The following is a 17,378-nucleotide window of genomic DNA, read 5'->3' on the forward strand; positions in this document are numbered from 1 at the left end:
AAGACTACTACGTACTGTAACAGGTGGATCCCCTTTCCTGGGAGAAATACCTTTTACTATCACAATTACAGATGTTACAGCTGAACCTGAAAGAGCTTTACTATGCAGAGAAGGGAATTGCATAAAACTGTTTCAATAAATGAATGCAGGGCCTCTCTGCCAGAGAATCAGTAGTAATTTTCTTTTTTTAAATCATGTATTTTAGTGGTACATTTCAAGTTTCTGAAATTGCTAAGGACTGTCTCTGTTGCTATATCAAACTCTGGAGTAGTTACTTTGATTAGATGACATTTGCCTTGGGAAAGGTTGTCTGGGGTACCCGTGTTGGAGAACTATAATAAACAGTTCAGTGTAAGAACGGCAAAAGAGTGTGTACAGAACTGGTGGTCAAATAAGCTACTTTTACAAATATACCTTTAAAATAGGTAAGTGCCACAAGAGAAGTGTCATTAACAAAATACTCACAGCCTTGGCATTACTATATGGACAAACCACATAGGGTGCACTTGTGACTCTGCTAGTAATTAACGGACCACCAAGTTTAGAAATTAAATTGAGAAGAAGAGGGAAAATCCCAACAGATTACTGAAAGTCCATCCTCCCCAAGTGGAAGATACCAAGGGCATGATAAAAAATATTTAAAACTCATCTAAATAGCAATATGATAATTACTGACAAAGGGTCCAGTTAATTTTTTGTAATGCATTAGATAAGTCTGGAAGCTATTAATAAGAGCAGAAAATTCAAGTGTTTGTGATCAGATCATCACACTTGATTTTCCCCGCTTTACACCAACAGAAGTCATTTCAGAATTTTACTAATGTTCACTACCAGCTGTCAGAGTCTGATTTCAAAATGCCCCTTTTCTTTGTTGAAATCACTGGTTCTTTTAATTATATAACACTTAATCTTCAGCTTCTCAAAGTGCTCCTATAGTCTCGAAAGCCACAGAAGGATCCTCAAAGAAATTTTGAAGTCATTTCTTCACATTTCTCAGTTCAATGCCCACGTTCAGTCATTCTTACATCACCAAGCAAGCCCTACTTAGCATGACCAAGAACTGCACAGGCAAGACCAGGTTCTCCAAGGCCATAAAGCAAGGGGCCACACACTTTCCTTTTAGGTACAGAAAATCTAAAACTTCCTAAATGATCTGTTCTAGAAACTACCCCAGTCTCACCTTCAATACCACAAACTAGGGAATTCAATTACAAGGCAGGTGTTTGAGTTCAAATCCAGGAACGGATAATTCACACTTTAAATTCATCAACCATTGGCTGGAGCGGAGGGGACGGGGTGGGGAAAATTGGTCCAGATGTTGCAATTGCCCTCATAACGAGGAGCTGAAATGTGTAAGAATATAGAGAACTTGTATCCAAGCTCTACTTCAGATCAGAAGAAGAAAGCACAGAACAAGATGAAAATATAACTATTGGTTTACTGAATTCTTGTTTGAAGACAACATCTGTGTTGTACTGTATAAGGCAATAATGTTCATAATTTCTTTGAATAAATATGTGCAAAATAATTTATAGTTTTAAAAAACAAATTAGTGTTCCGTTCTCTTCTTGTTGTCCTTCCGTATCTTTTTGCTCCTTCCTGCTTGTTTAGATGATTCTTCCTGAAATGAAAAACAAGTATTTCAAAATTTAAACAGCATTCTCATATAACATAAGTATTCTCTCAAGATCACCCATGAGAATTATTTTTAATATGAACAGCATTCACAGTTTACAGGGATTTATGAAAGTTTCAGTTGTATAATATTTATCCACTCGGTTTCATTAGTTTGTCTCCTTATCTTGCTATTTAGGAACTTCTGCCTTCAATCATGATAAAATCATAGACACAGCTATGCCACTAGAAGCATATAATGTAAAAATAATTTAAATAATTTCCAATTGAGAAAGACTATATCAAATATATTCCTATATACCAGTACAGGAATACTTCTACGCTACACTGCAGAACTCCTTCTAGTTTGGATGTGGCCTTATCAAGAGATATACTGTACACCATAAACTAAAACTGCTTCCTTAAATGAAACAAATCTGTGCCAGGAAAAACAAAATTTTGCCAGTCTTGCTCGATCAACATCTCAATCTACAGTTTGCAGAATTAATTACAGAAGTAGTTTTTGGTACTAACCCTTCTCGTGTGGGTGAATGCTTAAAAATCTCATTAGTTTCCTTTTATTTTATGAGCGATGATTTCAAATATGAGAACACTGATAAATTACCAAGAAGGTAAATCAATAATCATATACAAGCACCTTTAAAATGCAAAAAGCAAAAAACTGAAAAGTGCAGGGGGAGGAATGAGGAAGGCAGCTCAGGTTTTAGCCACAGCAACCTTAGACACTTTCATATAAAAAGGAAAACTGACAGTTGGATACTTTTCCAAGTATCCATTAGTAATTATTTCCTACTGTCTTAAACTTTCTATTGTTAGCAATTATATACCATAACATATATAGACATAGCCAATATGCTTTTCTGAGTATGAAGAAATCTTGAAAAACAAGAATATTAGATGATATTCTCAGTCTCCTAAGAAATAAAATTACATTTAAAGACATTTGGAACTGTCTACTGAGTTATTTAAGCTCAGTAATAGTCCCTTGAAACATTTTTCTATAATCTTTTCTGTAACAGTGAACGTTTCTTTGTTTGAATACGTCAAATGTTGTTTATCACCTGTAAGTCTGAAAACTTCTAGGGTCTAACAGAGCTCTCAACTTTTAAAAAGCCTACTAGTTACAGTGATTTCAAAGCTCAGTCTGCCCGCACACTACACTGGTGGCACAGCTAAGTGTGAGAAGCAACAGCTTCCAGTTTTCTGAACACATAGGAAGAGGTGTTTTCCCCTTCTATCCTGCCCCAGCCCTCAGATCTGTGTCCTGGATCAATGCCCTCAACTGTTGTCACCCTTCTGTTGCACAACTCACACTTATAAACCAGGTCACTAACTTCTCTGGAAGTTCTTCCAGAGTCTTTGCATGACTGTCAGTGCATCAAAGCAACCAGAGGATCACACAGGTAGTATTACTTTTTTCTTCTGGCTTCATCTAACAGTGACAATTTAGCCAAGTTCACATATAAATGCTTTCATTCCAAGCAGCAAAACCTTACCACTGAAGGCACATAGTTGTATTCCACAAGTACATTTCTTGCACAATTGTTTATATGTTTAAAACGATCTGGTCCTAAGAGAATACCTCCATACCAGCGGGATACCACGACTAACACATTGTGGACATTCAAAATCTGTAAAAAAAAAAAAAAAAAAAAAAAAAAAAAGAAAAAAGAAAGAAAAGTTGTTATTTTTTAGTTGAACTAGTTTTACTGTTGACAGTGATTTTAAACACAGAAAAAGTCTACTGTCTTGCATTTACAGTCAGGTCTGTGTCACACATACATTATCAGAGTTGTTATTTTTTAGTTGAACTAGTTTTACTGTTGACAGTGATTTTAAACACAGAAAAAGTCTACTGTCTTGCATTTACAGTCAGGTCTGTGTCACACATACATTATCAGAGGGTCACAAAGAATGACAAGTCAGAAGTTGTGGTTAAGTTTCTCACTCCACGATTCTACCCAAAGGTAAATTCAAAGTAAAATGAGACAACAATCCCTCAGAAAGGATGCAAAGCTCTCACATGCACTGCAGTTGCTCATCCGTGTTGCTTATCCAAATCAGGCATTACTTAACAAAAAAAAAATACTGAGTTACATTTATTATTCTTTGACATGATGAACTAGATTTCCAGAGAACCTCTGTCACTAAGCAGACTATCCACATTTTTGGAAGTGTTGGTGGATGAGTCTAGTAACAGCCAGGCAACAAGCACTATACATACAGATTCCTAACATGCCATAAGCTAGCATTGCTACCATATGCAGGACTATGACACACCTGGATACTGCCCAAAGCCAGAAAAACTACAAGAAAAACTATTTTAATCTTTCCCACAAGTGAAAATTGCACTTTTCTGATCCATACAGCAGTACTCTTCCAAAACAAAAATACTCCCAGTAACTAGAACTACAGATGGAGAGAGATGATCCATGTTATTTAGACACATTCACATTGGAAAGGGGAAAGTTCATGACACTTTCTAAACTGAATTTTTATGGAATTGTAAGTGTCCGGACACTAAATCTGATAGCTTTCAAAAGTATACATTAACATGCTGAGAAAAAGCTGATAATGTCTTCACAAATTGAGGTACAGTTACTACAAAGTGGTTTCTTTACAGTATTTTTATTACAATAATGCTTTCACACTTACCACATATACTTGCATATATTACACTACATAAATTTTCCTTCCCAAGTCAGGTTTGAGTGAGTTAAGCAGTTTCAAAAAGTTCTAAAGGAAAAATGTCAAAATATTTCCATATTTTTTTTCCAGAAAAAAAAAATAAACCTTTGAAGTGGGGGAAAAAAAGAAAAAGCTTTAAAACAGTCTCCAGGAATAAGAACAAGAATACACCACATTAAGCAACAGAATGTGCAAGCAAGCAAAGGATGGAGAAAGACAACGCCTGTTGTGAAGGGGACATCAAACTAAAAATCAAAATTAAAACCAATAATTAGTGTCCTGATATAGCTAAGTAATTTGAGGTACTGCATAAGATGTACCTAGTTAGTTTTGGTATTTTATTTATGGCTTTATTATAGCTTGCATCATGACAGTGAATCAAAATTTATCCATCTCAATTCACATTTAGCAGCAACTTTGCCTAGAGAATATTATTCCAACACTTGAAAACTAAATATATGTGAGTATGAGGGCTAAGGACCCAAAACTGGAAGTAGCACAAAGAAACAGATTAAATGATGAAAACAACTTAAATCCTTCACTCCCACTACCTTTTGCATTTGAAGCTCTACTCTGCAAGTTCAAATATAAGTGTCTTCATTTTCTATATACCCTACACCACACAGTAAGCATAGGAATAAAAACTTATTTATCTTTTATATCTTTCAAACTAATACTACCACCTATGAAACACTACTTGCTTCTACAGTCCAAGACTTGGAAATCCCAATTTACTACCTGCATTCAACAGTCTGTGGGGTTTTTTTCACCTTTAAGAAAGCAATCCCCTATATGGCTATGAGCAGAGCAAGAATTAAAATAATCTTCTACAAGTTCAATTACATTGTAGTGATTTCTAAAATCTGATCAAGACTTTCACAACTCAAAGACTAATTTCTGTAACCTGCATAAGATGAAGAAGACGTCCACCTGCTGCTGTCTCCCCATCATCTTCACAATCCTGTAAGAATGCCTGCTTATCTTCACAGTATATTCTTAAAAAGAAAAGAACATAAAATGTCAATCAACCAACATTCTGACATAATTAATGAAGTCTCAGAGATCTTTCATACACATGTGTCAATGCCTCTTCTCTAAGGACATTCACATGAAAACAGACGAGGCTTAGGGTAAACCACAAATACTTATCTGCACAGCAGAACAAGTTTTGAGAAGCTTTTACATAGACTTTAGCTACTTCAGGTTAACTCCAGAGTCATTACCATGTGAAGTCCCTAACAAGAATAATCCTTGGGTTTTTAGCCTAGTAAATACGGCTGGCTGAAACCAGCTCTATCAGATACTGATTCAAATTATGGTACACGTCCACAATTTAGAAGAACTTGGACAAATATATCATGAATAATAAATTACGTCCATATTTCAGCAGCAGCACGAAACCACTACTGAAATTTGCCTTCAGATTCTCCATGCCACCTCCTTCCTCAGAGGGCACTCCAGGAACCTCTGGGGTGTGTTGTTTCATATAAAGCACAGTTGCCCAGGTCTAATACTCCAGAGGCAATGCTCAGAGGTCTGATTTCATAAACTCCAAACTTAGTTAATACACACGTGACACAATGACAAAGAGGCTTCTGGTACTAGATGACAATTATGAAGCAGCATGTTTCTGTTGCTTTTTTGAAGTGTAGTTAGATAGTACTAGTGAAAGAAGCCGGATCATCATCAACAACAGAAATCCACTCTTTACCAAAAGCTCTACCTAAGTAAAAGGTTTCTGTAAAGTAACCTTTCACTTGCTCTCATTTCATGTTTCACTAGGATCACACCAGGACATGCATGAATGGATCGGTATCTATACATGCTGTTTCAGATGACTGGTTCCTCCAGTAATGAAACAGGCTCCTTTTACTGACACACTTCTCAGAAAACCTACCTCACTATCTGGACTGAGACCAATTCGTTTCAGGAAAGCTATGTTCACAGAAGTTGTCAGAGACAGACCACTGTCGAACTCATTTTCACGTGTTTCTCATTTTCCCTGAAGTTTCTTGTATTTCAGCTGAAACTTCATGTGCCAGATGTCTGCATCAGGCTTTCTGTTACAACTCAAGTTTTTCAGCTATTTCTAAATAAAAAGTTGGAGGAAAAAATTTACTTTGCCCACGTAAAAACACATTTAGTTCAGGATGATGCAGCATTTCCATGCTCACATATACTATACAAAGTATAACAATGCATGTTCAAATCCACTTCAGTCTTTTTTTTATTTCTAATGCTGTTTTACTACTGTAACATATTTCCCACTGTATGCTCTACTTTCTTGACTTCAGATTCAAAATAAAGCCTAAAACCTTTACTATACTGTCCCGGTTTGAGCTGAAACTTCCTTCTTTTGGGAAATGGACAAATAGAATTATTCCATGCAAATACGATAATTCCGCATTTAACTGGTTAAGGGGGTCAGGTGGAACGTTACGTGGGGAGCCTTTAAAAACCCAGCAGCCAGGGGGAGTGTCTCTCTTGCCTTCCGGACTCATTGCACGAAGGAGAGCTCCCACGAACCTGCTGGCTGCCGAGCTAGGCTGGAGCCTGAGGCCTAGTCCCCAGATCGCCTGCTGAAGAGCACAGGCTCTGAACTTTCTGAACTGGTTTGCCGTGGGTCCTGTCTCGTCGGGATCAGGTGAGAACATCCGAACTCTCCGCTGGTTCGGCTTGAGAGCCTTTCTCTGCTGTTAGATCCTGCTCCTCGCTACTGCCCGCGCCCCCCCTTTCCAGCGCGAAAGGAATTCAACTAGGCCGGACCGAACCAAGGTTTTTGCACTCTGATCTCGCCGTTGGCTGCCTACCCAGGATTCTGACCTTGAAAAAGGAACAGCTTGTGTAAACCTTCACTTTTCTTTTTTCCTTCCCTCAGTTTGTAACTGTATACACATATATAATAGAGTATAGTTGTGTAGTTTTATTGTATATTAAAAGTTTGTTTCAGCTTTCCGAACGCAGACCGAGGTGTGAATTTCTTCCTTCCCCTTTAAAGCCCTTCTGTCTCCAATGAGACAAAAGGGGACCGTTAAGGGAATTCGAGGAGCTGTTTTACCTCGGTCCCTCGACCCTTAACATATACAAATAAGAAACCTATGCCTATAAAGATTTAGTAGCAAGGAATTTCTTTGATGGATTTTACTTTTCTCATGTTCTGCATAATTTGTCAAAGAACACTGAAAAAAAATTAAAAATAAATCACTATTCATCTCTCACCTGTATGCATATATGTTGTGGGTAGCACTTGCAATTTTCTTATTCTCATATAATTTCTCAAGAACTCTCTTTACCTTTAAAAAAACCAACAAAACAGAAATAAGCTTCCTTTTATAATGGAGACTTCATACATACCATCTCAATATCACTGCTAAATTAGATCATATTTATGTAAAACTTCAAAGGGAAATGGAGTAGGAAGATGCTGAACAATAGCTACAAGTTAAAACTGTTTCTGCAGCAGAAGATGACTGATGCAATATCCACATCTCAAGAGCTCTCCAGGACAGATGCAAGGACCTAAAGACCAACAAGTCTTATGTCCATACTAGGCTAATTAATGAGGGGGAAGCAAAATCCAAAACCCCACAGACAGATTAAAATGTTGTAACTTTTGTATAGAGAAATATGCCTCAAAACTATGTCAATCTGTCAGCGTTCTTTCAGCCACTGAGCAAGCTTAGACCTAGTTTACCTAGAATTTCAAAAAGCATTTGACAAGATCCCTTACCAAAAGTTTTTAGACTAAAAGCTAGAATCTCATAAAAGGAAAGAGGAAAATCCTCTTGATAAGAAAATATTATTAGATCAGTAGTTTCGCCACTGAACAGGTATCATCAAAGAGACTGATGTTAATAGATGCCCCGTGATGTACAAAGTGACTCCAAACTAGCTATTAGCATTAGCCAGAAGAGATCTTGTGATTATAACAGACATTTCTATGAAAATACCAGCTCAGTAGAGGTCAAAAAAGTAAACTGAAAGGTATTACTAGGAAGAGAACATGGAAAACAGAAACACTCTTCACACCACACTATAAATCCTTAGAACGACTGCTTTCTTCAGTATTGTATACGGTTCTAGTCTGCATCTCAAAAAGGTTACAGCATACTCTACATATAACAGAAGAGGGGGTCTTCAGCGTGGAAGACAGAAAACTAAGGTATAAAATATGACAGGTGTCTATAAGATCTAACTGCACATAGAAAATTATGAGTGACTGATCCACAGCAAACACAGGAAGGCTTATTTTCATACAATGCAGTCGGTTCTGAAAGTTAATTCTGATGCAAGAAGCAACAGGACAAATTCTGCAAAGAATAAAAAATTAAAAATCAGTAATATGAAACAGAAGGATACTTTCTATACCTTGTGTAAAATTGCTGAAAGAGGGGAAGCATGACAGGAAACAAAATGTAGCTGCTCTTCTCTAGCACTCTGTCTAGGTCTACGTTCACCAATGGTTCAGCAAGGGACAGGAACTAGTGCAAACATTTTTTCTAGTTGTAGGCAAATACAACCCTAGAACCTTGCTTACTCTCCCACTTAGGTCTCAACAAAGATTTATTTAAGCATCATCCAAGTGTATTTTTCAACAAAATTTCTTTCTGAAGGAGGGAAAACATTTATAAACTCATTTTAATTAATTTTCCAAGTAACACACAGTAGACTCAGTAGCTTTCAAATACCTTACGATAACCTTGTCAACATCCAAATATCAAAATTTCTTGTTCTTATTTTCTTACAGCTAACGCACATAATGGTAAAGAGCAGCAGGAAGTACTGCAGAGCTGGTACTTAGAGCTACTTAGCTGATAGTGAGAGCAAGAAGCTGATGACTACTCAGATGATGACAGCACACAAAGATGCAAAGACAGACATAGTTGACTAATCACAAGTATTTCAGAAATATTTTGTCAAGCTCAAAGTACAGATAAAAAGAGTAGAATTAATCTCTACTAACTTGACTGGGTGTCACTACAGGAGCCAGATGTGCCTGGAAAGTACTCCTTCGATCCGTGATTGGGTTTCCATGGTATACAGATGGCAGTTCTTCATCTACTGATCACAAACAAGTAAGTGTTTGTTTTCTTTTAAGGGTACTAAAACAGTGTATAAGGCTAAATAAGTAAAGAATGTTTCAACTTTAAAAATGGGACTTGTTAAAGTGAAGTACACAAGATGACATAGAGAACGACCAAAAATAAGTTGGGCAGGTTATGATAGTTAATAATCTTTATTATAATTTTTTTTCAGCTTTACTCAAAAGCTGTGTAGAAAACCAGAATCTTAAGGCCTCTCTAAATTATTTTATCAGAATTAACAGGGGGGTATTTTTTACCTTCTTGGCTTTCAGATGTAACGTAATTCAACATTTTAATTGGATCTTCCTGAATGGGCTGATAGTCTAGGAGAAAATCATCAACTTCAACTTCTTCACTGGTTTTCTTAATATCTGGTTCTATTAAAATAAAAGTAGTAGAATTTACTACACTCTTTTTGCGAGACATATAAGACAAAATTTCAAATTCTTCTTCTGCAAAATCTCCGACTTCTCAGTTCAAATCACTTTGCCATTAAAAATTATAAAATGCAGAATAGTAACATTAATTACAACAAAACCCAGAAATTCTTAGTCCAGTATTATCTAAAATCTTTCTTAGAATTAGCAATACAGTCCTCATTCTATGGGATCCTTGCACGGTATCTTCTGTTTCAATATTAATTGTCATTATTTCTAAGAAGAACAGAACGATAATGTTTACCACTTCCATTAAACATTTACAATGGTAATATTAATTTAATCTGAATTTAGGAACCAAAATAATCTGACATATCACAAAAACTCCACCTGTTTATTGATTATTTGGGGAAAAACATAGAGCTCTTGCTCAATGCTATTCCACGAGGTTATAAAATCACTATATTTGAAACATCTCTCTGGACACATTTCAAGCATTCTGGGACTCCCGAAATCCTGATATCCTTCATGCATAGGACATACAAAAAATAATAGTCAACAGCAAAAGAATAAATATCACACAGAGTTAGTGCTCTGGCAGCTGGATTTAGTGTGAATCTATCATACAGACAAGTTTACATATCACAATCTAATTTCTTCTTTAGAGAGCCTGTGATTGGTGATGATGCACTTTTTATAACATTAAGTATTTTCCATAAAAAATCAAGGGAATAATATAGCAAGTTCAAAGGCCTAGAAAAATCATTAGATGTATTAAGTAAGTAGAAATCACAAGGTTGCTGTCAAAATACCAAATAAAATTCCAATATTTTCAGAAAAATTTTCACTTCTCAGTAATCCACTCTTTCAGTCAAGTCAATGAAAATTTACTTTTTAAATATCTGTGATGTAGCAACAAAATGCACAGTTTATTGAAAGACTAAAATAAGATCTTACCATGAAGCAGCACTTAAATATTTTTTTTCTTCCTCTTCAGTCTTTGATTCCTCACAGGACTAAGACAGCATCCATGACATACAAAAATACTTCTATTTCCTTTTGCCACAAGTACATACATGCATGTCACTCATGCGTTCCATAGCAGTTCAACATTTTAATGCACAAAAAACCCACCAGTTTTTGAAAGGACAACTGTGCATTTACACAAATTCTATCACTGTAAGAGTAACAGCAGAGGAAAGGCTGCAGCTCTAGTGATGGTATACTCCGCATCTCAATATAGTAAAATGCAATTACGATTAAATACTTGGTCTGCATATTCCACTGAAGTTTATCTTCTCTTGAGGCTAATCCAAATCCTCCAAAAAAGCACTCAACACTAGAAATTAATTACTGTTCTGAATAATTTCTTTGCAGAACAGAGGAAAATGCATAATGTACCTGTAATTTACTCTGCTTTCATGTAAATAATTTAATCCCTGAGAGAACTGAGGACCTTGTTCTAGTTCACTAAGGCCATCCCCCTCCTTTTTTTCCTATTGCTTTTTAAAAAGGGAAGCTACCACTGTAAAACAATAAGCCATGACACTGGAGACTGTTACTTCTCTGTTATTTAGATCCAACAAAAAGGTGGCCATAAAGCTTTACCTTGTAGTGAAATCTTACTTTGCAGTTGAACAAGAAGTAAACTGAAAAACCCGTGTATTTTCTGAAGTACCTGGATCTGACGACTGTGCCTTTTCTATCAGAACTTCTCTTATCTTCTCCACCCATAAATAAAGTATGCTTTCACCGAGGTTCTGCCTGGAAGTTAAAACTCACAGTGAATAAAGAATAATTCTTGCAGATTTCACTTGGAAAACACAGCAAATAACACAGAGATTTCAGACATGCAGAAACAGAATATTATAATTAGTGAGATAAAGAGTTTAGTGGAAAGTTCTGTCTCAGTAGTTCACTGGGTGAAACACAAGATATCTGCATCATTATATACTCTCTTTGAGGCTTGCTTTTATAATGTTAAAATTTGACCACCATCAGTGGTCCACCCTGGCCTCCAATCGGGAGATTTGGAGACATACCATACATAACGCTGCTGCCTCCTTTGAGAGCACACGTAGAATCAGTCTCGAGGAGAAAAGACAGCACAGAAAGAACCGTGCCTCGACTGTACCACCCAAGGAGACCTTCCGGTGTGCTCTTTGCAACCGGACTTGCCTATCCCACATTGGCCTTTTCAGCCATCAGCGCGTTTGCAGTAAGCGTGGGTAAAGCCCTTCCCAAATCTTCATCTGCAAAGCCAAGCCATGATGATTAATGTTAAAAACACCAGTGCTGGAGGAAAACAAGTAACTGAAAGAAACTTTGAAGTAACAAGTAACCTAGAAGAAACTGTGTGAAGAGTAAGGTGGACAGTCCGCAGTGTTTTCAAAAGAATACTATGCTAGAATGTCTAGTCTTACAGCTTGCTCTGTATCAGTTTTCTCTACAAACAGCACTGCACTGCCAGCGGTGAGCTCCTTCAGCTGTTCTTGGCTGTAGGGGAGTCTTTCCTTTCATGTTTGGGATGGGGGCTCTTCCTTGGAACAACTCCGCTTCTCTTTGCCCTCAAGCAGTCAGTACACACACTGCAGGTGTTGACTGCTGAACTGTGATAGTAGGTCAGTGTTAGTAGATACACGGGAGCATTGGCTTACATGCTAGAGTGGGTAACGAGCGCTCCTACAGGACAGGGAGGTGAGGATTTAGGTCTAGGAGCCCTCAGTCAGGGGTGTATTAAAGTACTGGGGGAGGATGGGATGAACATGTTATATGCAAATTTAGAGTGAAGAAATGCTGCCTTCATGTGCAGCAGGACCCAAACAATTGAAAATACATTTTAAATGGTGTCCTGAAAAATTGTCTTCATAACTGTATTTTAATGTTTATGAACTGCGCATGTTTGTCTCAAAAACACAACTAAAGATTTAGAGTGATAGGTAACTCAGTTTCTCATTAATTTTATTCTTACTGCCACCATCTGGGCAGTACACATGGTGGAAGTAAGTACACATCAGTGATAAATCTACATTTTTAACTCTTACTTTTCTTAAAACAGACAGCTGTATTCCTGAATACAGTAAGAAATTCAAAGAAATGTACATACTTTTAAGAAAAATATTCAAGCAAAAATAGGAACTTATAAACCTACAGCTCCGTCTTCAAAATCTGCACAGACTACAGAACAATACCCTGATTTCATGCTGCCTTTTATCATACAGAAGTACACGAAAAACTGAATTTGTTTTAATGAGGGAATGAGAGAGACTAGCAATGGGTAAGATTCCTCTGTTTTGCACAAGTAATTAGCAATTTCTCCAGCTATAACTCAATTTCAGTTACCATCTATTCACAAATTACACTTAGTCTGAAAGGTTACCCTTCCACGCTGCTATTTTTCTTGTGTACTTGTGTCTAAGTCATGAAACAAAGCTTTCTACTGCATAAAGGTCTTACCAGAAGAATACCTGGGAAATAAAACAAAACAGGAGTAACAAACCCTAACATTTGCTACATTTTTAAGTACTATGGGTCTTCCAAAACAGATTTTTGATCTTTATTATCCACTTTTTCCACCTCCTTAAGACGACATAAATGACTGACAGTATAGCTCATGTTGTTTTAGACTCTACAGTTGTTTTAGATTATACATTGTTTTAACTACAGAATTTACATCACCAGGGACTAGAAACTTGGGAAAACACACAAGGTAAATGATGCAGAGTACCTCTGTTTATCTGACTATTTAGATATTGGAGAGATAAAAGGCTTTCACAAATGTCACGCAAATCAGTGACAGTCTAAAATGACTTATATGGCCTAAAGTACAAACATACTAATTTCCCGCAGAACAAACAAAAATGAGAGGAGACCAGTGAGGAGGAAGGAAGGAAGGAAGGAGGGAGGGAGGAAAAAGAAAGAATAGGAGTGCTTCCCAACCAAGCTAATTCTCCTCACAGTCCTCACGTGGCAACTTAGGCCAGATGCTCGGGACAGTTGAAGAAACACCTACATGAGCTCTCTCTGGTAGAGACTCCAGCTAATCCTACAAATCTGGACAGAGTTAAGGATAATCTTTGACTTTTTTGCTCCACTGAACTGTGGTTAATATCCCATAGAACTTTTCACTTAAAATCCTTGTGTACTTTTTAACACTAAGAATTCAATCTTACTTGCCTAAATTATCTGTTGCTTAATTAGATAAGAAACTCAGTTAATCAAAGTAACTGAGTAATTAGATAAAAAAAAATCATGCAAGCTAAGTGCTCTCTTCCTTATTTATGGCATTAGAGCACATTACTTATGCAAGATGTTCAGATTTCGGTATTTTGAGCATGACTATGCTTCCCTATGACATATTTTCATTTCATTTAGTTTATATTATCTTTGGGATCTGAAAGAATTAAATAAACTACATAAAATTACTACATTTACTACCCCAATTTCACAGCACTTCAAAAACACATAATTTGAGTATTTCTAAATGTTCTGCTTATTCTCACGCATTCATTATGTGTTGTTGTTGTTAGCTGCACACTGTGATAATAAACAGTCCACTGCTTCACAGATTCTAGTTAATATATTCTATGTGCATTTAATTTGTTTTAAAACCTACTTATCCCTTAGCTATCTTTTAGAGAAAAACTGTTTTGCCACTTACACTCAAAGACACAAACAAATGTTTTTACATCCTGTGGTTCAACATTCAAATGCAGAATAGATGCAGAAATTGCATACTTCACAGCACCAATTCATAAGCAATCTCATTGTTTCTAAAGGAAGTCCATTCTTTTAGGAGTCTAAATGAAGACTTCTATCCCTATAGACCACCAGGTCTAAACAGAGTAAATGAAATTTGTCAGAGTGTAACACCACTTGTTCTTGTAAAATTCTTAGTAAATGCACGGCATCTTTAACTATTAGATTTATAAAAGAAACCTGCTGATTTACAGCTATTGCAGAAATCACTCCATGGCTATTAGTTCATGCGGGTACTCCAAAAGGATACATTGAGCAGGACGTGAGACTGAAAACACATCATCTCCTTTTATGTTACCAAACAGCCTCTAACTTACAAGTATATTTCTTCCAAGCTATTTGCTAGTTCCATATAATCTTGTCCTCGAAGCCAAGGGGCACTAGAATGAAAAGAAATACAATGAAAATTGTGCCCATATGCTGATTCCAATATCTCAACAAACATCCGTTTGAGAAAAAATGTGATAAACACCTTGAAAATAAAACAATCAGTCATTCCCACTTAACAAGATTCCCATTGTCAACACCTTGGTAAAAGCATGATTGCCCAGTTCTCCTTCAAGACTCCTAACTTGGGCTGCCTTTTTGTACCCCAGGTAAGAAAGCTGGACTTGTTTTTCATGGCAGGCCCTTGTCACCCCAGAGTGACATTATGTATTATTTATTTATCTGCCCAACCCCTTTAGCACCATAGTACCTTCTATATTTAGAATGACCCTTCAGTTCTGTCCCTGTATCCTCCCAGTTTCAAGTTAAACTATAAACTTTGCCTCAAGTTTACCAGTACTATTTTGTACTGCCTTGTCCATACTGCTCATCAAAACCCAACAGATACACTGTGTGTTATGCCCTGCAGGTCCCTCTGTCATCTCACTCAGGGACCTGGCTTACACATCCCCATTCCCAGCTCATTTACGTATCAGGAGACGAGGGGAGAGCAGGGAAGAAAAACAGAAAGATGGCTCACACCACTGCTCCATCTCAGCAAGACTCAGTGCTCAGATGAACAGCATGCCTTACAATCTGAAACAAGGATCTAGACAGGAAGAATGCGATGAGACATCACAGTCTCACACAACAGGCAGCAGCCATCACACCTCTTCAGCCTGATTCCTGCCTTGCTGCAAAATAATGCTGCAAGAATTAGAGTTGAGGGAATAGAGCAAACTGTCATAGGAAGCTCCATGAGGTTAACTTGGGAGAAAGAATAGAATATTCTTGTGGAAACATCCCCATCCCTGGTATACTTTAATTCAAGGAGTCAACTAAACTTCACCTTACACTGTAAACAATTAACAGGGGCAATTCAGAAAAGAAATAAAAGTGTTTGAAAGAAAACTTGACTTACTTTAGTTGATAAATAGGTGGCTCTACAGTTGGATATCCTGGCGGCAAAATCACCTGAAAAATATTCAGGGTAGGTATTCACTTGACTGCTTCCCTCAGCTAGCTCAGCTCTACTGATTGATGTCAAGCAGTAGGGCTACAATCAGGGGTACAAATGAAGAATATAGCTGGCTATGCTGTTCCAGGATGACAAGAAAAACCTGAATATCTGTATTTAGAGTTCCAATAATGATAACGCATACAAGTATTTTATTTTGTGGTGCAACTTTTGTGGATGAAGTGTCATGCAAACTAAAGTGCAGAAGAAATTTGAACAGAGCTGCACACATGGTCGCCGGTCCTGTTCAAGTGACACTGCACTTCCGTAAGCAGTCATTTCAGTGTTTCTTCCACCAAGTAAACCTACTGTTTTCAGCTCTGCAAACATAAAGTAGCAAGTCAGTCAGTTAAATTGATCTGAATTTCATTTTATCTGCACACTTTCCAGAAAGTAAATCTAGAAGGAATTGCAGCAGATTCACTGAGTGTCCTACACAAAGTCAATGTAAAAAATATTTCAAAAATTAGTCTTTGGAGAAAAACACTGAAATTAGTTTTTGTCAGGTGTGGAATTAGGATATGTAACTACTGAAAATATCACAAGCACATTGATGTGTTACAGGAACAACCACTGAAAAGTCTATCCCAGATTCAAATCCAAAAGCTCCTTAATCCATATGAGTAAACAACTAACCCTATTTAAAATGTTTTCATGCAGGCACTAGATTTCGCCTGCATCAGTCCAACTGCAAATTCTGTGCCAAACTCCCTAACACAACCATACCTGCAGACAGAGGGTCCATTTTGGTTGATCCAGACAATCATTAATCTTAATGCAATAGATCTTTTCATCTTCATCAATGACACACCAATCTTCACCATATATGGATGAAAGGGCTTCAATTTCATCAGTCTAGAAAAAGTATTATGCAAAAATAAATAGTGCCCCCTCAAAACCCACAACCTTGTGTGTCAACCACAGATTTAAGTCTTGTTCTTCTACAGCTTATTTACAGATGTGACAAGATTCACTACTCTGGAAGGCCAGCCCCAATTCGCAGAGTAGGTAACCTTTGCTCAGTTCGTCTGTACACACACCAGCTTTTGTATTTCTATGGATAATCCTTTAATTCTCGGCAGTGATGAGGTGGAACAGCTACAACACATCCCTGCAGCTCCCAATCAGTGCTGCTCCTGTTGGGTCATCCCTCTACAGGGGAAGCACCCCAAGGCCTTGGTACTAGCTTTTACTGAGTGAACAAAGTTATCCAGAAAATCCCATAAAACCCGGAGAGGCACCTTCCACCTAGAAATTAAACACCTGAAACCGGTTTTGAGTGCAAATGTGCAGTCACTCCTTGGTGACAACCGCGCTGCCGCTGGGCCAGCATCGCGGCCCATGGGTACACAGCTTCTCACACGGCCGACGTTCACCAGAAGCCACCTCAGG

The 17,378-nt window shown here is 37.3% G+C and overlaps 1 protein-coding gene across 1 annotated transcript; it reads right to left on the reverse strand.

The window, feature by feature from the left end:
- Positions 1 to 1,420: 1,420 nt before the first annotated feature.
- IMPACT (impact RWD domain protein) lies at positions 1,421 to 16,841 on the reverse strand (the record flags this gene model as incomplete). The annotated part of the gene is made up of 10 exons (XM_010133491.1): positions 1,421 to 1,621; positions 3,132 to 3,266; positions 5,228 to 5,318; positions 7,543 to 7,616; positions 9,287 to 9,381; positions 9,665 to 9,784; positions 11,463 to 11,548; positions 14,860 to 14,922; positions 15,891 to 15,943; positions 16,713 to 16,841. Coding segments are annotated over 10 exons (918 nt in total), but the record flags the coding sequence as incomplete, so codon positions are not given.
- Between the last annotated feature and the right edge of the window lie 537 nt (positions 16,842 to 17,378).

Source organism: Buceros rhinoceros, unplaced genomic scaffold, assembly GCF_000710305.1.
Source record: "Buceros rhinoceros silvestris isolate BGI_N320 unplaced genomic scaffold, ASM71030v1 scaffold32123, whole genome shotgun sequence".
Lineage (NCBI taxonomy): Eukaryota > Metazoa > Chordata > Aves > Bucerotiformes > Bucerotidae > Buceros > Buceros rhinoceros.